The following is a 25,661-nucleotide window of genomic DNA, read 5'->3' as shown; positions in this document are numbered from 1 at the left end:
AAATGACAAGGATCAACTTTCACACTCATGTTCTGTGTTCTCCTCATTTAAAATATGTCATTTGTTCTGGCCCAGTGTCTTCTGACATCTCAACTTTTTTTTTCCACAAAATGTATCACTGAGGCATTTTTCCATTGGAACTGCCAGCTGTCTAGTACTTTGCCAAGTGCCACACTGTGTGAGCCCAGGCAATCTATCGCATCACAGCTGAGGCACATTTTACCTTCTCTTGGTCCATCTATGTCAATCTCAGTAACTGTCAATACACATCAAACAGCTGTACAAATACTTTTCTGTGGGACCCCTCCCCTGTCTCTCTCTCTTTCCCCATCCTCCGTCTCCTTTCCTCCAGATCCCCACCCCCTTCCCTCTCCGTTCAGATTGTACCCTCCCCCATCACATCACTTCCCAGCTTCTGCCCTTGTACCTATGACCTCTTGCCTGTGTACCCCTCTTTCCCCCCCCCCCCCCAGTTTTATTCCTGCATGTGGTGATACACCACTATCCTACTGCAGGGGGCGATCTCTGTATCTGCAGGAAGATCACCGGAGGGCAGACCACACTTGGCTGGCCGTCAATCAGCCGACCTGAATAGACCTAACTCCACCCGGCTGTCAATCAACCACCCAGGATATAATCCTGAGCCGGTCCCTCCCGAGCCAGTCACTCAGAGCCACCAGTACAGCTACCACTGTAGCAGAGGCTTTTAACTGAATAAAGCCAGTCTTCCTCAAATTTTGTGTCTGCTTACTCTTGCAGCCGTGCATCACTCTGCACGTGCCTGCAGTTTCTCGTACATTGATGAAATGTTGGTGATGTATCTTTTCCATAAAGAAAGCTGTGTAGCCTGCTGAGTTTCCCCATTTCCTTTGTGCATTAAACAAATACTTTTCCATTGATATTCCCTGACCAGCGCTCACACACGTTTAATACAGCGAACAACGAAAAGGGAGCAAATAAAGACAATGTAAGTGACCACTGAGATAATAAGAAATCGGTGCAGGACCAGGGTATCCAGACCTTCAGGCCTGCTCTGCCATTCACCAGGATCATAGGTGATTTTCTTTCTCTATCCTGCACCATCCTTGTATCCCCGATTCCTATTCTGCTGAGAGATCTAACAGTTTTTGTTTTAAACAAATATAATGACTGAATCTCCGCAGTTCACCACCCTCTGGTGGAAAAATGGCCCCCTCAGTTCAGTTGTAAAGACCAAGCCCTTATACAAGACTTCGTGACTCTGGACTCCTCAGCTGGGTAAAGCATCATCTCGCCTCTCAAGCCATTTGAAGACCTTCCTAAGTTTCAATTCCCTCTCATTAAATTGAATACAGACCCAGTCTAGTTAATTTCTCCTCATACACCTTGAACTTTGTTGTAATCTGTCTGGAGTTTGCATGTTCTTCCTGTGTCTGTAGGATAATTTTGCTTCCTCCCACGTCTCAAGGATTTGCAAGTGATGACATTATTTAGTCACTGCAAATTGTCCCTAGTGTGTAGGCGAGTGGTAGAATTTGAGAGGTGTTTTCAGGAATGAGGGAAGAATAAACTGGCATCAATTAAGGATTAGGGTAGGTGGGTACTTGATGGGCCAGCAGATCCTTCCCTTGTTGCATGATGTTGATTGCAAATTATACATTCTGCAGTCCTGATGTTAACCTGTTTAGCCCCCACTAAAATATGTCCTGTTAAAAGATGTCTTTATTTATTCCATTTTGGACATTAGTTCATCAGAGAAGCAAGCTTATATATTTTGATTTTCTTGCTTTAATTATTTATTGGCAGGTACACATTCACCGGGATCTACACTTTTGAATCAATGATAAAGATATTTGCCCGAGGATTTGTCATTGATTCCTTCACGTTTCTCCGAGACCCTTGGAACTGGCTGGATTTTAGTGTCATTACAATGGCGTAAGTAGGAATTGCTTTCATTGCCAGATATAAGTTGCAAAGCTCTGTACCAATGTGAACCATGCTGGAGGCCACACCTTGAGTATGGTCTCCTGTCTGAGGAAGGACATTCTTTCCATGAGGGAGTGCAGTAAAACTTCACTAGATTGATTCCTGGGTGGGCAGGACTGACGTATGAAGACTGGAGAGACTCAGGTTATACACAATGGAATTGAGGAGAATGAAAGGGGATTTCATTGAGACATATAAAAGTCTGACAGCATTAGACCGATTCGATGCAGGAAGAATGTTGGATGTGGTGCTTTTGGCTAAGGGATCAAAGGCTATAGAGAGAAAGCAGAAATAAGGTACTGAAGTTGCATGATCAGCCAGTGAACAAATTGATTGACTGATGCAGGTACTGGGGTTTAGATGTTTGAAAAGGAATAGTTTCCCAATACACTATCCTATCAGGTTCACAGAGAGATGTGTCTGGACACAAGAGTTACAATCAAAGGTAACTTTATGAAAATGCATGGGAAGCAAAGAGGGGAAGATCTCAAATTATACTTAATTATTCTACTACTTAATAGCTATATAGATATTCACATCAGAACCAGGTTAGACTCCAATACCAATGGCTGCCTATCTTCTACATGGTATGAAACAAAAATTATAATGGTGCAAGCAGACACATCGAGCGGAAGGGACTCTGATACCTGTAGCTGCTTCCTCTAACACGCTCTCCTGCACATGCACACACTTCACAGAGAGGGACTTCCAAACACACTCCCAATTCCTTGTACCAACGAGGGTGCGGTTCTCTGCAAGCTCTGATTTGTCACAGTACTGTGGCTCAACTACGTGTAGTGTACACCTTACTTGTGACTTGGTAGCAACCTGGCATGGAGCTATGTCTGGGAGTTGGACCAAGAGGCAAAGAGAGAGAAATGTGGTCTGTGTTGATGTTTATAGTGTTCTGAGAAGGGCACCTACCAATGACGATGCTGAATCATTTAAATGAGCCAATGGTAAGGTGTGCCCCAATGGGTGGCCAGAGTCCAACCTTGACCTGCAGGTGATGTGACTTCCCACGAGGTTTCAGACAGGGAGGTCACGTGATCCTCTGCAATCCATAATGTTCCAAACAAGGAGGCCACGTGTTCCTCCACAATCCACATATAGCACATAGGAAATAAAATCAAAAAAAGATGAGGAGCGGGGGGAAGTAGTCAGGGATGGTATCATAAGCTGCATAAAAGGAAGACATTGTCGAGGGATTATCTACTGAGTCAATGTGGGTTGAAGTCAGAAACAGGAAGGGTGAGGGCTAGGTTGTGCCTCATAAGCCTAAATGAGTTTTTTGAAGAGATAACAAAACAAAATGATGTAGCTCAGGCAGTAGAAGCAGTGTAAATGGATTTTAATAAGGCATTTGACAAAGTCCCCCATGGTAGATCATTCATGATGCAAGTAATCCAGGAAACCTTGCCTGCAGAAAGCAGAGGAAGTAGTGGGTGGAACATATTTTTGGTGACTAGCGGACTTCTGTGGGGATCTGTTCTGGGACACCTGCTCTTTGAAATTTTTATAAATGACCTGGATGAAGAAGTAGAAGGATGACACAAAGGTTGGATGTGCTGTTGATAGCGTAGAAGGTTGTCATAGGTTACAACAGGGATATAGACAGGATGCAAAGTTGGGTGAATGAGTGATAGATGGAGTTCAATCTGGGTAAGTGTAAAGTGACACATTTTGGAAGGTCATCAAAGGCTTAAGTACATGGTTAATGGCAGGATTCTTAACAATGTGGAAGAATAGAGGGATCTTGAGGTTCAAGGTTGCTGCGCAGGATAGTTAAGAAGGCTCGTGGTTTGTTGGCCTTCATTAGTCGGGGGATTGAGTCCATGAGTCGAGAAGTAATGCTACAGCTATAAAATTCTGCTTAGATAATACTTAAAATATTGTGTTCAGTTTGATGATTGAATTACAAAAAGGATGTGGAAAATTACAAAAAGGATGTGGAAGCAATGGAGAGGGTGCAGAGGAGATTTACCAGGATGTTGCCTGGATTGGAGATCGTGTCTCCTGAGGCCAGGTTAATAGATCTACGTTTTTTTTTCCTCTTTGGAGCAAAGAGGGATGAGAGGTGACTTAATAGAAGCCTACAAGATTATGAGAGGCAGAGACAGAGTGGACATCCGACACCTTTTTCCTGGGGCAAACACCAGAGGACATATGTACAAAGTGAAGGGAGAAAGGTTTAGGGAAGACGTCAGGGGTAGGTTTTTTTTTTAAAACATAGAGAGTAGTGGGTGCCAGGAGTGTGTTTCTGGGGTGGTGGTGGAATCTGGTACAATGGGGACATTTAAAAGACTTTTGGACATGCATACGGATGAAAGAAAATAGAGGGATATGAGTAGGGAAGGTTTAGTGCTTTGAGTAAGTTTATGTAGGTCAGCACAACCTTGTGGGCCAAATTGCTTATACTGTACAGTAATGTTCTATGATTTTTGCATGGTGGAGCAGGCTCATGGGGCTAAATGGCCTTCTCCAGCACTTATTTTTATAACAACCATGAACTTAACAACCACTGGCAGATGGTCTTTGCTCTTGTCTAAGCTTGTAATTGGGCTGGAATAGGTCGCGTATTTCAGAGTGCACGACCTTAAGCTGCAAACTCTTCCTTACTTTGCTGATGTATTGGTGCCTGTGGGTTTCAGGTGGAAAAGATGGGAGGTGGGGTGGGCAAAGGCTGTCTACCAAGGCACCTTCTCCCTCCCTTCCTTCTCCTCCCTCTTCTAGCATCTTGATCTGTTCTGTGCATTAGCTGTCAATTCTTCCAGTCATCCCGGACAGTAAGGGGAGTTCAGAACTTATTTTTGCCTTAAGTCTGGGAACAGCTGCTTAATGTCAAGGCAAAGTCCTCTGGAACCCAACTCATGTAGCCAAAGCCAGGAAACAATCAGTCAACAAGTAAGCAGTGAATCATTATTTATCCCTTTAAACAATGCTCTTGGGGCACTTACTACTGCTGAATGTTTGATCATCCCTGTACAGTTAAGTGATGGTGTTAGTTTGAGCCAAGTGCTCCACTTTACCAACTGTTACTTCAGGTCAGCATGGCACACTGATTGAAAAGACAGCTTTGATATGGTGGCTTTCTGCAAATGCTCTTCCAAATTGTTCGCTATTTGAATGAGTTCAGCATGTACAACTCCCAAGCAAGACATATGCCATCAAAGAGCTGAAATCTCCTGCCATAATAGGGCCATGGATTAGGACCTGGGTTTGAATCCTGTGCTGTCCATAAGGAAATTTGTACATTCTCCCTGTGTGGGTTTCTTCTGGGGGCTTCAGTTTCCTCTCACCATTCAAAACATACCGGGTGTTGTGGGTCAATTGGGTGGTACAGGCTTGTGGGCCGAAAGGGCCTACTACTGTACTGTGTCTAAATTAAAATGGCAATGCCATGCCAGAAACATTTTTTTAAAAAGTACAGACTTAAAGGATGATTGATTGACACAAACATGAGCAGGGACATCTTTCCTGACACTCACATGATAACATAAAGTTTCTCATTAACATTCCTGATTTCCTATTTTATTAACAGAACTGATTTCTATTTCTAAGAGGGTTTTTTTTTTGTGAAACGTCATCAATTTTATAACTTCCTCCCAACCAGGCATTTGGATTGCTGTCAAACTGACAATTATTTTTGGATTAAATAATCATATTTAAAAATGGCATTGCAGATGATATGAGCACAGAGACAGGACATGCATTCATCTGCCCATATCCCCACTTGAGTTCTCAATATTAGACTTTCTATCTTGAAATAGTTGTGATCCAGGTCTATGTTGCAAGTAGGAAAGGTAACAGGGTTGATTCATTTGTTTGACATTTAATCCAGACAATGAATGCAAAACTATGTAATCTCTGTTTAAAAAAAAATATATATATATTTCCACTCCACAATGTCTTGAAAGGATTTGTGCTAAAGAGTCACTCATTGCAACTCAACATGTTTGACACAAGTGCCTCCCTACTTTTGTATCTTGGCTTGCTGTGCATTGTTACACCAGAATTAATTTATCCTTGATATTCATTGATTTATTTATTTCTATCAAGTCCACTCCTCATTCCTTTTCCCATTCATGGTTAGATTGTGGCTCCTGAGAATGAGCCTGCAAGGATCTCTGCTGAGACTGGGAATCACACATGGGGGTCTTCCCTCATTAAATATTTAGCAAACATGCTCAGAATATACTGTCCCTATTTCGACCAACCTTGCCTTTAGTGTGAGCTCACGTTTGTGATTGCAGCTGCAGATACTTTTTTTTTAAAACGAAAACTGGAATTGCAATTAAACCAATGATCTCATCTGGTCCCTGATCCTGATCAAAAAGGTGCAACAACGCCTTTATTTCCTGCGGACCATGAAGAAAGTACACCTCTGTCCCAGGATACTGATGGATTTTTACCGCTGTACCATGGAGAGAATACTTACCCACGGCATCTCAGTGGTGTATGGTAATTTTCTCGTATTGGATCGCATAGCACTTCAGCGTGTGGTGAAAACTGCCCAGTAGATTATCGGCATGTAATTGCCCACCATTGAGCGAATCTATCAGGCACGCAGACTGGGCAGGGTGAAGAGCATCAGCAAGGATGCATCTCACCCTAACTATGGGTTTTTTACTCTTCTCCCATCCGGTAGGCGCTACAGGAGCTTTCGCTCTCGAACTGGCAGACCCAAGAAGAGCTTTTCACACCGAGGCTGCGACCCTTCTGAACCTTAAGTCCCTGCCCTGAGTGGTCCTGCACTCGCATTGTACTGTCAGTACTTTTAGAATTGTTTGCTTGCTGAATGTCCTTATTTTTATTTGCACGTAGTTACTTATATATAGCAATGTTTTATAACTTCTGGTTGGATGCTAATTGTATTTCATTGCCTTTGTATTTTACTTGGCACAATGACAGTAAAGTTGAATCTAATCTAAACCAGGCATTTGCATGTTGCATTTTGAATTGGTTCATTTTAACAATCTGCATGAGCAGAAGGTACAATTCAAAGAATATTATTTGACGATTTAGTAGGCTATTGATTTGTCGTATCATCTTCTCTTTGCCAAACTACATTGGTTCCTGCATCAGAAATCTAAAATCGTCATGTGTATGTTTAAATCTCATCATGGGTTTGTCTCTCACCATCTCTGCAATTTGGCTTAATATTTTTAACCCCCATTTTTTCAGTATGCGGGTGCCATCACTGTCCATTTCTTAGATGTCGCGACATTCCTTCATCTATACCGAATCATTCCTGCATCTATTCCTAGATTGTGGCTGGTGGCCAACTGAAGCCAAACACAGTGCAGTTCTTTCCACTTAGGAGAGGCCTTAACAGAATGCAGTGCAAAAGGGAGCTTAACGCGACATTTCATGAACGTTAGACTTTCTGTAGCTCAGTATTGGATGTCCTTTAGGATCATTTACTGTGTTTCCTTTCTTCTTTCTCTTCCAGCCTTCAACAAATATTCTGAGCCTTTGTGAAAACGTTTTGTAGTTTTCCCTCCTCTTCAACCATTTAACAGAAATGGCAAAAAAAAAAAAAAAAATTTGTACTTTAGCTTAATCTCGGTTTCCCGCATTAGCCATATCGAGGGAGGCCTGCATTAGCTTGGTTTGTTGTTGGTGGAGTCCTGCCCCTGTGCCAGCTTGTGTTGATAAAGGAGGTGTACAGCTGCATGATCTGAGCATCAGGTCTTCCTCATTCCCTTTGTCTTCATTAAGCCAGCCATCTAATTTATCTGGGTTGTTTGTTACCACCATTAAAATATTTTGATTTCAATTTCTGGCCCATGACCCCATGCCACCCAATTACACAAATTAACTTATGACCCGACCCCGGTGTGATTTGAAGGGTGGGAGGAAACTAGAGCACCGGAGAAACCCACTCAGAATGCAAATTCCTTATAGACAGCGCCAGATTCGAGCCTCGGTCACTGGTGTCGTTGCATAACCGCTACGTGAACCGTGCTGCCCCAAAACTAACTATATTGTCCCATGGGCAAATAAACTCATTATCAATAGTCTAACAGTTCCATTCTGACCATTACCTTTATATCAATTCCAAAATTCCATTCCATAATTTCACAAATTTGAAATAAAAGTATTATTTTCTTATAATTTTGTAGTTTAACTTTGCCTATGAATGGAAGGACATTTTAGGAAAATGAATGGGAAGTTCCGTCACGCCAAATATTTGTCAGTGATAATATAAATACCTATTAAAGATACTACATGCTCTGACTAACCTTTGTTGTTCTCTCTGCTGTTTTCATTTAGATACGTTACTGAATTTGTGGATTTGGGTAATGTCTCTGCTTTAAGAACATTTCGTGTTTTGCGGGCGCTGAAAACCATTACAGTTATTCCAGGTAGGTGCTGGCAAACCAACAGTGGGCTCAGATCATCCTCTTTGTTGACCATACTGGAGACAGAACCATACGGTCAGAAGGCCAGTGCCAGTTAGAATCAAATCATTCACTTCAAATGATATGGCTCCTAAGTATGTACATTGACCAAACTACATCCTTCCTTGTCATTCTCTCCTTAGCAGAGAAGTGAATGAGAGGATAAAAAAAAACTTAAAACGCCTTGAATACTCGTGAAGACAAACATCTACTGCAACATGAATAAAAACAATTACGCAGGGTTCATTTGAGCCAGCCAGAGAGAGAGAGAGAGAGAAAGAGAGAGATGTTAATCCTGGGGAATGGAATTCCTCTCATTTCAGCTTCAACTGTCAGCATCCCTTTGGAAGTAATGCTCTGACAGGTGCACAGTGAAATTCCAACCGCACAGCCCTAACAATATGTCGCGTCTCGGAAGAGGATTTCATGTCAGTAATTCTATATCCCCTCCAACTATCTGATTGTGAGACTGCCATCTAATGGCCAATTAGAACTTTGGTTTTAAAAGATGCTGAAAATCACTGGGAAGTAGAATGCTGGTTCTGGACTGAAATGACAGGCCTGTTTCAAATCAGTGCCATTCCTTGATTAATTAAATTCTATCAAAATGCATCGTGTATTTTATTGATCCACCAGTTATAAACCGTTGACTGCAATGGATGTTTTCTTGCAAGGCATTAATTTGTATTCCTGCCAGCTAAGTTAATGTCTCAAGGTCAGATGAGAAGAAAATCAAATAGCATTTTCATTAGAAAGCAAAACAACAGAGTGGATCCTCAAAATTATGGGGAAAAATACAAATGAACTGTGCTTTTAATATAACCGGCTGGAAATCAAATCCCATTTGTGATAAATTTTATGTGGGAAAGCTATTTCAATGCTACTGTAAAGAATGATAAAATGCTATTGATTACATGCACTCACAGCACACGGCCAAAGTTCATTGTAATAGTCTGTTTATTTTTCTGTTTGTTAGGATTAAAAACCATTGTTGGAGCTCTGATCCAGTCGGTGAAGAAATTATCAGACGTAATGATTCTGACGGTTTTCTGTTTAAGTGTGTTTGCACTCATTGGCCTTCAGCTGTTTATGGGAAATTTGAAGCATAAATGTGTGATATGGCCTCCGCCAGCAGAACTGTTTTATAATAGTACCTTCATCGAAGATGGCTCGGGGATGGACAACGATACCCTGGTTGGTAATGCTGGCGGACTTGACTGGCATGGTTACGTCAACGATGAAGGTACAGTCTGTTCGATTTACATTTGTTCTAATTAAACACCTCCTTCTCCTCGGGTAGTCCATTGGGGTCAAGGACGACTTACTTCCATTCTGGTGTTGGGTGAATGATGAGGCCAATGTGGAAATCACAGTTTCTTGTACAGATGGGACAGTTGGAGAAAGAGGGTGGAGATGGGTCTGAAATATACAAGATAAAATGTTCTTTCTGCTGTCTATCTGCTTCAAGCGTCTGAACTTGAGGTTTTCAGTGTATTTCAAGCAGTCTTTTTTTTTAAAATTTCATAACATCCTTGACACTAACTGGTAGTGACTTCCTACGTCATAGTTTGGGAAAGAGTGTTTCTTTCAGGAGACTGTCGCACATGTGGTGAATGTTACCTCCTTAAGAAAGCTGACTCTGGAGTAATTTGAGATTCACAGTTTGGATTTTGGCCTGGCAGAAGACACGAAGATTTGCTGATCCTTCCAGAGGATTTTGCCGAGTAGTATTTTTCCAGTGCTGTGAGGTGCCCGCTGTTGATAGGTCAAATCGCACAAGCATATTTGAAGAGAGGAACTATGACTTGTGCCAGTTTTGAGCACTTAATCTTCAAACACCCCTCACCTCAGCCAGCAGGATGTTGGGATGGCACTGGGGATGTGAAGATCACCTACATTTTTCAGGGTTTCGATAGGAACCTTTATGGTTGTGAAATTGTCTTGCACAGTGAAAAAGGCTGGTAAAGGATATTTGTCTTGCAAGTATTGTGTGAAGTCTTATCATCTCCTATTGCTTCAAAAATTGAACTGACAAAGACTTGGACAGTCTTCAGCCCTACAAATTATCTGTTCACTGCAGCTTGACCACTGTGGTTGGTGATGTTTCTTCTGGCACCACAGTTTGAACAGTGTCTGCTCAGTTCTTGGGGCAGCATCTACCCCAGTGTTGGAGATGAGATGTAAAGGACTGAAAAGGTGGGCAGAAATTAGTCCGCATTTAAGTTACTATCCATATCCACTGTCTGGTCTCCAGAAATCTTCATATTTTAAAACAAAAAAAAATGTTTCTTATCCAAATTGGTAAAACAAATAGCTTTGTTAAATAAAGGTACATTTTACAACATCTGCCAAAGCTGAACTTTGACAAAATTCTACCCATTTCATTGAAGTCCTCTTGCATTCCACTCGATATGTATTTTTTTGTTGGATCAATCTTTTAATGCTTTTTAAACTTGTGTATGGATATATTATTGTACTTCTTCCAACCAATCCACCAACTCAAACCCACATCTCGATCACAATTTCAAATATTGCTCCCCTAAAAATTGAGCTCTCCTGATGGTAAAGGCACAGATGTTGACGAACAGTAGCAGAAATGCCCTTCAGCAGGTCAATTTTACCGATTCGGGTAAGAAGAATTTTCAGTTGGATCGAGTCCCTCCACATTTTCTACGCCCATTGCGGTTCTGGCCACTATCGGTTGTTTTGTGTTGTGGGAATGAAGTGGCTGTCCTCGGAGGGCTTGAGGGAAAATTATTTCACCCCGATTATGTGGTCGGAATCTGGAACTCACTGGCTACTAATAGAGTCAGAAACCCTTATAACATTTCACCGGTACAACTTCAATTTGTTAGTCTACAGATCCAATGTTGAAGGGATAAGACTGGGAAACTTTTATTTTTCAGGTGATGGGATGAATGGCCTAATTATTTTTCAGGTGATGGGATGAATGGCCTAATTATTTTTCAGGTGATGGGATGAATGGCCTAATTATTTTTCAGGTGATGGGATGAATGGCCTAATTATTTTTCAGGTGATGGGATGAATGGCCTAATTATTTTTCAGGTGATGGGATGAATGGCCTAATTATTTTTCAGGTGATGGGATGAATGGCCTAATTATTTTTCAGGTGATGGGATGAATGGTCTAATTATTTTTCAGGTGATGGGATGAATGGCCTAATTATTTTTCAGGTGATGGGATGAATGGCCTAATTATTTTTCAGGTGATGGGATGAATGGCCTAATTATTTTTCAGGTGATGGGATGAATGGCCTAATTATTTTTCAGGTGATGGGATGAATGGCCTAATTATTTTTCAGGTGATGGGATGAATGGCCTAATTATGAATCATAAATGAAATCTGATTCTCTAATTCAATAAAGGTTCAATTCAATAATTCTTATTTTAAAATATAGCTTAATGAGTTTTTTAATAATTCTTCAAATTTTCAATGGAGGTCCTACATTTAAGTAAATACCTTGTTTTCACCTCACATAACATCAATATTTTTCATGTTTTGTTTGTGTAGTTGATAGGAGAGAAGTACCAAAACTTGACTGCTTCACAGGGCAGGGGGCCCATAAACTTTTACCCAAGTCCTAAAGAGGCCTCAGCCAAAAGAATGATAGAGAATGGCTGCTCTATACTACACTTTCACATCCTACTGGGAATGAAAGTATGGGAGACAAATAACAGTAGATCTCAAGTTAACCCTTTGGACTCCATGTCCTGGTTTTCCGGGACTAACCAACAAACGCATATACTCCCTATCCCCATTTTGCTGGACTACAAACAGGTGAATATACTCCATCTCCCAGTTTACCATGACCAGTTTTATGCCCAACCACCAGCTGGTTTGTACTGGTGTTCAAACTATAGTTTACACATGGATCCAGTCTGGAGAATATATTATGAAAGATTAAGAAAAGAGGATAACAATAACAAGGAGGAGCACATTCCACAGACTCTAAAGACCTTAATCCCACAAGAGTGAGAGCTTACTATTCGATTTGTGCATGTGTGAATCAAGAATGCTAAAGGTATTTTTGTATTTCTTTTTTAAACCCCAAGCAAATCATTACTTCCTTGATGGTGCCGTTGATGCTCTCCTCTGTGGGAATGGCTCAGATGCTGGGTAGGTTACCTCCTCTTACTTCCACGTTGTGGTCGAACAACCGCTTCGTCAGGGTGCACAAACCTTTAGGATGCACCAATTGCTGCATGGACGTTTCAAAGCTAGTGAAGCTGACGGGCAGATTAAAGACACAGCTGGGGCCGCCGTTTTGTGGAGGGGGAAAAACCGAGAGCAGAGGTAGCAGACGCGTGACAGAACAGCCTGATGAAGTGCACAAGTTTGCAGAGATTGTCCTTTTAACGGGAAGGGAATAAAAGCCATTTATTTTCCTCTGTCGGCTACTTTTAACAGGTTAACACGCTGTCAGCCATGGCTGAATGAGTCAGAAGGTTGTGTGCTCAATTGGTACCCCAGAAATCCTCTCACTTAATGTAGAGAGCCCTTCAGGTCACCAAGAGGTAAAACTTCCCCCTTGTTGCTACTTGAAAGGATGCAAGGGAGATTCCCCCCCCCCCACCCCGATACCTTGTTAAAACTTGGCCATCAACAAGCCTTACAAAGATAAACTATCTTATCATTATCGGTTTACTGATTTTGGCCACTCACCATTCCTCTGGTTTCTATCCAACGTACCTGCACCATATCATAGGTTGAAATGTGCATTGAAACACTCTGGGTCATTTAAAGCAACTCAGAAATTGGAGTCTTACTATAAAATGCAATTTTTTAAAAATTAGAATAACCTTTTGAATGATTTATATTTAAATACATCTTTTGGTTAATTTTCTCCATTAACCTACAAGTCTTATCCCTTCTTCAAAGGATAAGACTTGTGTTTTGCACTCAGAATGCTTTTAATATTTTTTCTTTGAGGGTTGATTTTAATGGCTGATATTTGTTGTTAATATTGCCATTAACACTGACATCCATAAACAGCATTAAATGAACTGGTCAAAGCAAAGAATATAATACCTACATTATGGCAAAGGTCTGGACACCTTTACTTTGTTTCAGGTCTGCTCAACTGGTAGAACTCTTGTCCTTAATTTAAATTTTTACAATACTGCACGGTAGAAAACCCTTCTGGGTCATGATAGCCCTGCTGCCCAATTACACCTAAATTTAACCGACCTAATCCCATACGTTTTAGATGGAGGAAAGAAACTGCAGCGCCCAGAGAAAACCCAGCAGGTCGAGGGGAGAAGGTATTAACTCCTTCAAGATGGTGCTGGATCGGGACCCAACAGTATCTGATAGATGTTTTCGATGTAAAAAAGAAAGGGGAACAACAATTCATGCAATCTGGACATGTGAGAGAGTAGAAAAATTTTGGGAAGATCTCAATCAGATATTAAATAAAATAACAGAAAACAATATACCAAAGAATCCAGAGATCTTTCTCCTAAGTAACATAAAAAACAAAGAATTTGGAATTGATTTGGAGGATGCACAAAAAAGATTTATTAAGATAGCCCTAGCCGTAGCAAAAAAATGTATTATGTCAACCTGGAAATTGGAAGATAATTTGAAAATACAACAATGGTATATAGAAATGAATAAATGTATTCCATTAGAAAAAATAACATATAGTTTAAGAAATAATATTGAAATATTCGAACAAGTATGGGAGCCTTACATTAAATACAATAGCGAAAACCTACCGGGGGCAAACATTACCTAAGTTGATGGAAGGAGAAGGAAAGAAAAGAATGGACTCAGTAGAATTTCTGGTGTATTTTTGTTGAATGACAACATTGTCTGACGGGTTTAATGCAACCTAGATTGTATACCTAAAATGGATGAGAGGGAGGGGGGTGGGGGGGGTGGCCTGGGAGGAGGGAGGGGGGGGGGAGAAAAAGTCACTGTATAAAAGTGTATATCATGGCTAATGTGATTTATGGTGTGAAAAATAAAAAATAAAAAAAAAAAAGATGGTGCTGGATCTGATGGCAGTGGGGAAGAAGCTGTCCCTCCGCTGCTGAGTGCTCATCTTTAGGCTCCTGGACCTCCTTCCCGATGGTAGCAGAGTGAAGTTCCAGATTCAACTTCACTCCAAACATAGCACCACATTCAATGAGAGAACTTAAGTTACTCATGAAGAGAAGGGCACCTTATCTGGAGGCCCAACATGTTAGATGAGGTGTGAAGCCATAACTGCCTGTTCGAATGAGTGAAAAAGACCCTGTGGAACTATTTGAAAGATGGGCAATAGAGTTTTCTCAGTCCCATAACTACATTTATCCTTTTAAGTAAGGAAGCTGGTTACCTGCTTATTTATTATATTGTTGCTTGCTAGGACCCCGCTGATGGAAAGTTGGCTGCAGCACGTGCTAATGTTAACAGTGGTGATAGAGAAATTCTTTATGATCTCTGGAGAATATTATTTGTGGCAATGCTGCGTGACAGATACCATGGTGTCACGTTCTGGTGTTGAATTGTCCCTAATTATTTATTTGCTGCCTTTTCCAGGAGATGTCCCAATGGTTATATGTGCTTTAAAGCTGGAAGAAACCCCAACTATGGCTACACCAGTTATGATACGTTTAGTTGGGCATTTCTGGCACTTTTTCGACTTATGACTCAGGACTACTGGGAAAATCTTTTCCAACTGGTAAGTTTTAGAAACCACTGTGCTCCGAATATAGTAAAAACTCAATGTTGGAGAAACTCAGCAGGTCAAACGGTATACTTTATGTAGCCAGCTCCCATTCTGCATTATCCTCTGTCTTCTTTCTTCCACCGCCCCTTCCCTGACCATTCACAGAGCCATCTCCCTCTCCCCCTATTTGCTGGTGTACCCTCCCTCCTTTATCTTTTGCCTGTGCTCCTGCCCCTACCCCTTCTCCCCACCATTTTGCGAGGGCAACTGCCTACATTTTGCTCATAATTCCTTAATGAAGGGCTCAAGCCCAAAATGTTGGTTATGTCTATAAAGTCCTGCTGGGTTTCTCCAACGTTGTGTTTTTACTTCAATCACCGTGTCTGCAGACTTTCATGTTTTACTCCTGTGTGCTGAATATATTTTGTTTTCTACTGTCACCCCTCACATAGAATTATTGAGCTGCATTAAAGAGCATGTGATCTTGCTGGTGTTTCTGAAACTATTAGGTATGAATAGGAGATGACGGATGAAAAATCTTGCAATTCACAGCAGGGTAATTATAAATCCATTGCCGGTGGCAATGCAAATGGGGAGAAGGCCGAAACAAAGGTATAACCTTGAGCCATTTTTTCACATTAGACCAACCACTTATTTTTAAACTTAGAGATACAGCACAGTCACAGGCCCTTCCAGCCCACAAGCCCCTGCCACCCAAATCCACCGATTAACCTACAAACTCCATATGTTTTAGAGGGTGGGAGGAAACCAGAGCACCCAGAGGGAACTCGTACAAGTCACGGAGAGTTAAACATGTAAGTCTGCAGACGCTGTGTTTGTAGTCACAGGGAAAACTCAACAGCTCATGCAGTGACCACAGAAAGTAAAAGTATATAATCAAAGTTTTTCAAGGTGATTTGCAGAAGGTACCTTGAAGAAGGGCTCAGGCCCGAAACATTGGTTATATATCTTGACCTCCTTTGGATGCTGTGTGACCTGCCGAGTTTCTCCAGAGAGTTTTTGATTTTTGACCACGTGTCATGGGGAGAGCGTACAAACACTTTACACCCAGTGCCAGATTCGAGCCCGGGTCGCGGTACTGTAATAGCATTGCGCTAACCAGTATACTAACTGTGCCACTTACAGCACAGCCTCTGTATTTTTCTGTGGGCTGCAGAAGTCCCCACTTTGAACTTTTGTTCTGAGTACTATTGTCTTTTCCTCTATGCTTCTCTCGCATTTCTGAAGCGCATATTTTTTCTTCATTTCTATCAGTAATTTTCTATGAATTTCTGCCTTTTTTTTCTCTCAAAAAATAAATTTTATTCCCAATAAGATTATGCACAAAAGAAAACCATGCAAAGTCATTTTTTGCGTCCTTAGTGTCCATAGAACACTACAGCACGGGAAACAGGCTATTTGGCCCTTCTAGTCTATGGTGAAAACATCATACTGCTAGTCCCACTGACCTGCACCCATTCCATAACTCTTCAACCCTCTCCCATCCATGTATCCATCCCGTTTATTTTTAAAACTTAAGAGTGAGCCTGCATTGATCATGTCAAATGGAAGCTCGTTCCACACTTCCACCACTCTCTGAGTGAAAAAGTTCTCCCTAATATTCCCCCCCAAACCTTTCCCCTTTCACCTTAAACCATGTCCTCTTGCACTTATCTCTCCTAATCTAAGAGAAAAGAGCCTACTCACATTTACTTTCTGTTTGAAGGAGGAGGAGGGGGGGGGGTTCCCATCCATTCTCAGCCCCCTCATGGACCTGTAGTGAAGGACTCTAGTCTGCCTTCTACTCCTGCATATTTATTTCTATGCCTTGCATTTACAGTCTCTCACACTCTTCACCATGTAACCCGCTCCACCAATCATATAGGGTGAAAGACATAATGCTGCAATTGCCAGGTTGAGTGAGACGGTGCGCTGCCAGGAGTGCAGCATTTGTTCTGAAGTAATTTTGAATGAATGTATTAATTCCAGAATCTCGAGAGATACAATCAAATGGCTAGGCGTTTCAGTTTGATTACATTGGTATTTGCAGAGCAATTTCCTTGACAGAATCAAAAGATTGTGGAACTTTAAGCATGAATTGTATTCAGTACAATTGGAGTTTCCGTAGTCTTTCATGTACTTTGTGTTAGAAGATAGCCCTGCTGACAAAACTGGCCACACTTCCAGAGGTAATGCATCATAATCGGTTTCCCACTAATTGTCCTCAAATGCAGCCTGAAATTATCATTCTTTCGATCACAAGATATGTATTCAAATGTTTTGAATGAACATTCTATTTTTACTTAATGGATTGTTGTTTCACCTTTTGGATTAAAAGGTAATTTAAAGTTCATTTCATAACATGAATTTGTTTATTTTGCAGCAAACCCTCTTTAGACATTTAATAATCAGACTTTATCGATTAACTACTTTTATAAATGTTTCAAAACCTAATTTCTATTAAGTTTTATAACACTTACTTACTAGTTCTGGTAGATTTTGCATTCAGTATCATTTGATGACATTTGTTTTAATTGAACCTGCTTTACCTTATGGGATGTGCCTCTTGTTACATGAAAATAATAGATTTTGCCTTGTTCAATCCTGTTCTGTTCTCCAACTCAACTCAGTCATGAAGAGGGTTGTCAGATTTTAACTTGCAACGAAATCACCGTTCACATCTTACAGTGGTGTACTGTACAAGACTGAGAGAATTTGTTAAAAAATTTTATAACAAAAATATACTTATTACAGGAATGCAATTCTTTATCCGGAACCCTTGGGGGACAGTGTGTTCTGGATTTCGGAAAGCCAGATTAAAGCCCACCCAAATTGTGCTGCCTTATCCACCCCACCCACTTCCAGTCATGCAGCCGGTCTCCCCAACCCTCCATCCCCATCCCCGCCTGCCCTTGACAATGTAGGAAAGCCGACAGCAGGATCCAACGAAGAAAAAAATGCAACCGGAGAAAGACATCTTCATCCTTAAGGAGTTTGTATGTTCTCCCCGTGGCTGCATGGGTTTCCTCCTGAGGCTCTCTTTTCCTCCCTCCCTCCAAAAACGTACAGGGGTGCAGTTTAATGTGGTGTGTGTAAATCTGCCGCCATGGACTCATAGGGCCTGTTACCCGTGCTGTATGCATAAATATTAATCCTCCAGCTGATTCATAAATATGTAGAAGAAATAAATTCTGCCGTACTCTCCATTCTGGTCTATGTGTGACTTTGGTCTTGCCAAAGTGTTTGACTCTTAACTGCCCTCTGAAATGGTCTGGAAAGCCACTCAGATGGACCAAACCATAACATTTATCAGGCATAAAACCAAATGGAATAAAGGCAATACCTCGACAACAGATTCAGCAAATTAAAGATCACTCCGAACCAGTCACCTTTGCCTCAGTAGTATTTTTTGGATGAGCTAAAATTGTGAGGACTCTCTCGAAGAGAATTCAGCAATTGGTATTTGAAGGGCTCTACGACATTTTGTATGTGTTTCATCTTCCAATAAAATACTCCACATGATATTGAGAAAAAGCTGCTCTGAATGTATCCCAATTGTAATCTCCCCCCCCCCCCCCCCCCCGACCCTCCTTCTTCCTCTCCTTCATTTTCCAATATGCAAATCATCGGCTGTTTCTTGCAAGAATTTGGAACAAAAAAAATACCAGCTAAGTTGAAAGTTGCCATTTCCTTTTTTTCTCCCCCAGACACTGCGGGCCGCTGGTAAAACCTATATGATCTTCTTCGTGATCATCATTTTCATTGGGTCATTTTACCTGATTAACTTAATTCTGGCGGTCGTGGCAATGGCTTATGCAGAACAAAATGAGGCCACTCTCCTGGAGGCTGAGGAGAAGGAGAAAGAATTTCAAGAGATCTTGGAAACCATAAAGAAACATCAGGAAGAACAAGCAGCTCAAGTTAGTCAACCGCTTATATTTACTTGTTATACTTGTTACTTATTAACTCTTGGCATTTGAGCACGGGCTGCTTCGTACTGTCCACCTCTACTTGGCCTAAGGTGGCGGATCTCCATCTTTGATGTGAGTCCCTGACCAGGAGGGCCCAGAGTTAGGCTCATTGGTGCCTCATTGGATTTACAGCTTGGCCCATGGTGCTCAGTAGGACAATAGACTTTCTTTTCCAAATGGTATTTGCGAATCATTTGCAATATGATGGTGACCCAATCATTTCCTGGTCACTATTCTAGCATTCATTTTATTCAGCGAAATTAAATTCTTGAGCTGCTCTTTATGGGATTTGGACCTTCGTTGCTTTGACGAGCGGTTCTCAAAAATTTCTTGTCACCCACGGCCCTCCTTAAATATTCCCATACAGACCGTGGATCACCCATAACAAGCCTGCAGACCACCTGTATGGAGGTTGGCGTGAGGGGGAAGGGGAGGGGCGAGGGGGTAGAGGAGGAAAGGAAACGGGACAAAGAATGAGCTGCTGAGATCAGGCCAGGACCACTGATGGGGTTTTTGTTTCATTTTGTTGAGAAATTTTTTGGGATGTTTTGTTTTACAACCTTGTTTTGCATAGTATAGTAAAACCCTGGTATCCAGCACCCACAGGGATTATTAGATGTCAGATAAGCAAGTTTTCCAGTTGCTTGAGACTCACTTTTACAATGCTAACTAATGGACCAGTATTAAGAATAAACAGATTAAAGAACAAACGACCATGCAAAATGTAAAGTAATTTGAAAGGAAAACAGCTTTGTAAGCCTTAATTCTGTTAAGTTTACTTTAATCAGGTAATTCCTGTAACTTAAAAAAATTTAATTTAAATTCAAACCCCGGTCACTGGTGCTGTAACAGCAATGTTCTAGCCGTCATGCTAACTGTGAATTCATCATAATTAATCCCACATCCTCCACGTTTACAGATAAATCCTTACTAATATACTTAATAATATAATAATAAAGATAAAGACTCTTACTGGGCAGGGATAAGGAGACAAGCAGCATCAACCAGCTCTTCATCCTGGGTGACACCATGGACTAGAAGGACCAAACTGGCCTCTGTGCTGTAATTATTCAAACAGCCACTAAGAGCAAAGCACAATCAAGTTACATCAGAGAATATTTACTTTTACAATTTTAAACTTTTATTTAATTTTTTATTTATTTTATTTTTATTTACTTATTTATTCTCCTGTGTCTTTTCATGGTTGCTTGAATTCATGATCACAGGGGGCTTTACTGTATTTTTTTAATTCTATCAATGTGTTTGCCACATCACTGGGCCACTGACAACAAATTCTCAGACCACCAGAGGTCCATGGACCAATGCTTGGGAAATATTGTCCTAGACTAGAATAAAGTTATGTACAAAAGAAAACCATGCAAAGTATTTTTGCATCCTTAGTATCATATTCATACATTCCTTTATTGTATATTATTACATTCATTTTGGTACATAAGACTGTGATCACTCCTGTGGCACCTTGAAGTTACTGCCTGCTCTGTTGTTTGAGGGGCCTCCCCTCCAGTCTCAGCCCCTCTAGACTGTGGTCCTTCCCCACAAAGCCCTCATGTTGGCTGCTTTAAGCCTCAGTGTGTCCCTCAGCATATACGACTACAGCCCGGAATGTGTCAGTTGGCTGCATTCCCTCCCTGGCACCTGACTGTGCTGGAAGACCAAAAGGTTTTGGGCAGGCCAAAAGCCATCTTTCATGAAGTTGATGATCTTTCAGCAGCTTTGAGTTTCTGTCTCTGCGTGTGTCCCCAGGAGCAGCCAGTAAATCACAGAGTCCTCTGTCACGATGGTGCTGGGATGAATTGTGACAAGAACCCTTGCCTTCTTTTCCACACAGCAAATCCACTGCCCTGGACTATTAGGAGTTCTGACTTGTTGGGTATATTGTTCCTCTTTCACCATCCATGGTATCTAATACTGGCGTCATCTCACAGGTTGAAGGCCAAATATGAGACCTCCCTGCCACCTCATTGTCTCAACTAGCCAGGGCATCATGCTTTGTGTTGACAAGCCTCAGTGGATGTCAGAAATCTGAAATAAAAGCAGAAACTGCTGGAAACAATCTGACCTCCAAAGCACTTCCAATATGTCCCGAACTGATTTCCAGTGATAGTCGTAACTTTGGTTTTGATTGACATGATTATACATCATAAATGGCATTCTTAACTGTAATTTACCCATTGAAGGTTTATCAGAACAATGTATCTTGTTGATTATGAGTATGCCTGTAGTTAATGCCATGTGCAAACACATGCCCTGTTGATATCCTTTGGAGAGGTTGCGATCATAAAGCTAGACGACCCAGAGGGAAGTGTTTCTCAGTTACTTATCAATAATAAATGCCATCTGTTAACAGACAATTTCACAAAAGTAATTAATTTATTTTTTAAATCTTGAGGATATCCTATAATAGAGTATTTTAGATGCACCTTAATTTAAACCAAACAATAAATCAAAAATGAATAGATATAAACATCCAAGTGAAAAAAGTGACTGAGCAATATTGCAAACAATCCTTTGTGATAACGGAGCAGATCGCAAATAGGGGAGGTTCAAGAGCCTGAGAGTTTTGGAAAAGGATCAAGAGGTGGAAAACTTCAGGCTTCTGTTCCTTCTGCCCGAAGGTAGCAGTGAGATGTGGTCAGTGAGTGACCAAAGCGATGTGCGTCCTTTCTAATGTCGCCTACCTTCATGAGGCAGCATCTCCCTTGGATGCACTCATTGGATGGGAGGCCATCACATCGCATTCCCAGAACAACCAAGTCTTTGCACTGCTGTGCAATAAAATAAATGTCTTACAACATGGCTCACTCTCCCACAACCGCATAAAATTCTGACTCAGCCAATTAATTCCTGAATCCTTATCACACTTCAATCTTCCTAGTTCCTCAAAATCCATCTGATCTGAACAAACTCATGACCCACAAAGCCCTTTAGATCTTTCTGATCTCCTGAGCTTGTGGATCACTGAAATCTCCAATGGATGCCAAGTTTCCAACCACTGTTTCTCCCTGGCCATTCACACCTGACCACTCCCCCCCCACACCCCCCCCCCCCCGGCTCCAGTTTCTCGTCTCTATCTCCACTCTCTCTCCCACACACATCCTCCACTCGTGTCATCCTTCTCCCCCACCACACTAAATTTGATCACTGGGGAGCACCAGAACTTCTGAAGTTCAGCAACGAGATCATGAAGCACAGAAAAAAGTTAAAACATCTTTTAGGTTGATAATAATGATCTGAAATGCTTATTTATTCCTTCAGCTACATTCTGCCAAAGGCCAAAAAGGCAGCCACTACTCACTGTCAAGTGACAGAACACAGAAGAAAAATGGTCCGCACAATGGCCCCTTCGAGGATGAGCATGGCACAAGCGAGGACGGAGCGAGTCGGCGAGAATCACTGGCTGTTCCACACACCAAGCCAAACATCTCCATCACAGTGAATGGAGTTGTTTCACAAGATGCTGGAAGAGGCTCATCTCCTAATGGCAGAGTTATGCCCCCTGGTGTCACAAATAAAGTAGACATGAACAAAGATGTAAGTTTATTTTTATATTTGATTTTCAGGCAGAGCTCTTAATTGTGTAGATTAGGTGTTAGCTGAGGTTTACCCAACGCGTGTTTCTGTAGAGTGCAGAAAGGCAGCCATAACGGAACAAGGCAGAGAGTAAGATACTGGTGGGGCAAATGCCTGGCGGGGTGATAGCCTATTGTTTATGTTCAGATTGTGCAAAGCTAAGAACTTGGATCCAATTTTTCTGAAGCATGTTTTTATTTTACATTGTCAAACTAATTTTTACATGAGGATGGTCTGAAAATTATAATCTTCCCTTTTGGATGGAATATTTTGAAAGGGAGAGAAAAAATATTTTCTCAGATAAATCATTGTCTCATTGAGAGACACAGGATGGAAATGCCCTTCAGCCCATCAACTCCATGTGACTATCAAACACCCATTTACACTAATTTGTTAACATTCCAAATAGTCTCTTCAACTCCCCCCCCCATCACTAATTAACCAGAATATTTAGTTTCTCTCCCTCAGAGGCACTTGGGCAATTCCTGCCAGTGGCGAATCTGTCTGCCTTGCAGCGGGTAAAAAGAAATTTCATGTAATAGGACACTGTTTTATGAGAATGATAATTAATTGGATCTTGGAATAGAGGACATTTGAGTAGAAATTGCATTATCCAGAAAGCAGGTTGAACAAAAATTTGGTCCAGCTAAATTTTGTGAAGTGCAAAGCTTATCCTGATGACAAACCTTCTGAGGTACCAACTCCAACTTCACCACCACTCTCCACCGCTACCCCAGTTCCACCTTGGCAACCTTCTGAGGCAGAATTGTTTCCAGCTTCCATGAATTTGACATTAAGCTTCCAGTCACATATTCATGCTGTTAATAAAATGACCTATTCCAACTTCTGTCTAATTCTGCCCTCTCTCATCTCATCTCACCATATTTTTTAATTACCCCTGAACTTGACCAGTTCTGATGGAACTTCTTCTCTTTGGCTTGGCTTCACGGACGAAGATTTATGGAGGGGTAAATGTCCACGTCAGCTGCAGGCTCGTTTGTGGCTGACAAGTCCGATGCGGGACAGGCAGACACGGTTGCAGGGGAAAATTGGTTGGTTGGGTGTTGGGTGTTGAGTTTTTCCTCCTTTGTCTTTTGTCAGTGAGGTGGGCTCTGCGGTCTTCTTCAAAGGAGGTTGCTGCCTGCCGAACTGTGAGGCGCCAAGATGCACGGTTTGAGGCGATATCAGCCCACTGGCGGTGGTCAATGTGGCAGGCACCAAGAGATTTCTTTAGACAGTCCTTGTACCTCTTCTTTGGTGCACCTCTGACACGATGGCCAGTGGAGAGCTCGCCATATAACACGATCTTGGGAAGGTGATGATCCTCTATTCTGGAGATGTGACCTACCCAGCGCAGTTTGGAAGACTACACAAAAGAGTCTGGAAAAACAACCAACTGAAAAACCGCACAAAGATAAGTGTATACAGAGCCGTTGTCATACCCACACTCCTGTTCGGCCCCGAATCATGGGTCCTCTACCGGCATGACCTACGGCTCCTAGAAGGCTTCCACCAGCGTTGTCTCCGCTCCATCCTCAACATTCATTGGAGCGACTTCATCCCTAACATCGAAGTACTCGAGATGGCAGAGGCCGACAGCATCGAATCCACGCTGTTGAAGATCCAACTGCGCTGAGATGGAACTTCTACACTTCTACTGAATGGTCATTGACCTGAATTGTTGGTTTTGTTTTCTCTCTCTCTCTGTTGATGCAAATGGCTGTCTCTAAGATTTCTGTTTTTCAGAATTGACCTTTTCTTGCATTTCCACATTCTTTCCCCTTATCTCACATCAAATCCCACGCCCACATCATCATCTTTTCACTGACCTACTTTAAATGTTGGTGAAGCAAAACCTTCATGGTAAGATCCTCTTCCCTGTTTCTCATTACTTCCATTGTTCTACACCACACCTTATCTGGTATTTCCAGCCCTGCAGCTCTCCAATCTATTTGTTCTAGTCCATTTGAACACTACCAATTTGCAGCAGAAAAAAAAAATGTTGGAGGAACTCAGTGGGTTTGGCAACATTTTTTTTGGAGAGAAGTGAATGTTCTCCCTAATCAAAGGGAAATTAAAATTATAATATTGGGTAGGTTCATGGATGGGACAGGTTTGGAAGGATTCAAGCCAAATAACAAACAAATGGGACGAGCTCAGGAAGGAGCCTTGGTCAGCATGGAAGAGTTGAGCAGAAAGGCTGTACATCTCTATGATACAACATTTCAGGTCAAAATCTTGCTTCAGGACTGATAATCGATTCTATTTCCCTCCATGGTGCTACCTGACCTGCTGAGTTCTCCAACAGTTTGCATTTTGTTCAAGATTCCAGCATCTGCAATCCTTTGAGTCTCTATTGTCACTTTGAATAGCTTTACACTGGTTGGCAATGTCTTCAGCTTCCAAGATCCTAAATTCTCTCCTTGCTGCTTCAAGATACCCCTAGTTTAGCCCTGTAGGGGATTCAGAGTCAGATTACTCCCTATGATATGCTTTGAGCTATAAATACAACTCTATACAGTTCCACAACAGGTATCAGAGATACCTCATTCATCACAGAAACAGACACTCCAACTTGGAGCATGTCTGTACTTACCATATACTATTAACAAAACCAATCAGAGACTCATTAAAAGGACTTTACTTTGCACATTATTTATTACTGAATATTTATTTTTCCAACATTGCAGTCTGTTTTTTTACATTTCTTTCTTTGTTTACATTTCTCTCTTTTGCACGCATATCTTTTGACACTGCAGATGAGTATAAATTCTACCTGGCCCCAGGAAATAGAGCTTCATGGTTTTATGTGATGTCATGTATGTACCCTGACAATGAATTTGAACTTGATTATCCTTCAATACTAATCTCATTTATTAACACTTGTATTCTTCTAACCCTTAGTGAATCAAGTTCCCATCAATGATGTGAGCGTACCTACTTCCACCAACCAATCATTTCAGATTCCTTTCTGTCTCTGGATGAACAACCTCTTCTTCCCTACAATGTCCACATCCTCCATGTTTTTGATATCTCTGCTAAGGGGAAAGTTTC

General features: G+C 41.5%; 1 protein-coding gene across 1 annotated transcript in view; it reads left to right on the top strand.

Moving 5' to 3' along the window:
• Positions 1–25,661, top strand: part of scn4aa (sodium channel, voltage-gated, type IV, alpha, a) — a 159,670-nt gene that overhangs the window by 70,555 nt on the left and 63,454 nt on the right. The window contains exons 5-11 of the mRNA XM_069904854.1: positions 1,786–1,914; positions 8,242–8,333; positions 9,346–9,612; positions 12,443–12,506; positions 14,916–15,057; positions 18,753–18,965; positions 22,293–22,568. Coding sequence (XP_069760955.1) covers positions 1,786–1,914; positions 8,242–8,333; positions 9,346–9,612; positions 12,443–12,506; positions 14,916–15,057; positions 18,753–18,965; positions 22,293–22,568 — 1,183 coding nt within the window. The remainder of the gene's footprint in view (positions 1–1,785; positions 1,915–8,241; positions 8,334–9,345; positions 9,613–12,442; positions 12,507–14,915; positions 15,058–18,752; positions 18,966–22,292; positions 22,569–25,661) is intronic.

Source organism: Narcine bancroftii, chromosome 12 (assembly GCF_036971445.1).
Source record: "Narcine bancroftii isolate sNarBan1 chromosome 12, sNarBan1.hap1, whole genome shotgun sequence".
NCBI lineage: Eukaryota > Metazoa > Chordata > Chondrichthyes > Torpediniformes > Narcinidae > Narcine > Narcine bancroftii.
Note: the sequence above shows the minus strand (reverse complement) of the source record. Positions and strands in the feature narration are given on the sequence as shown.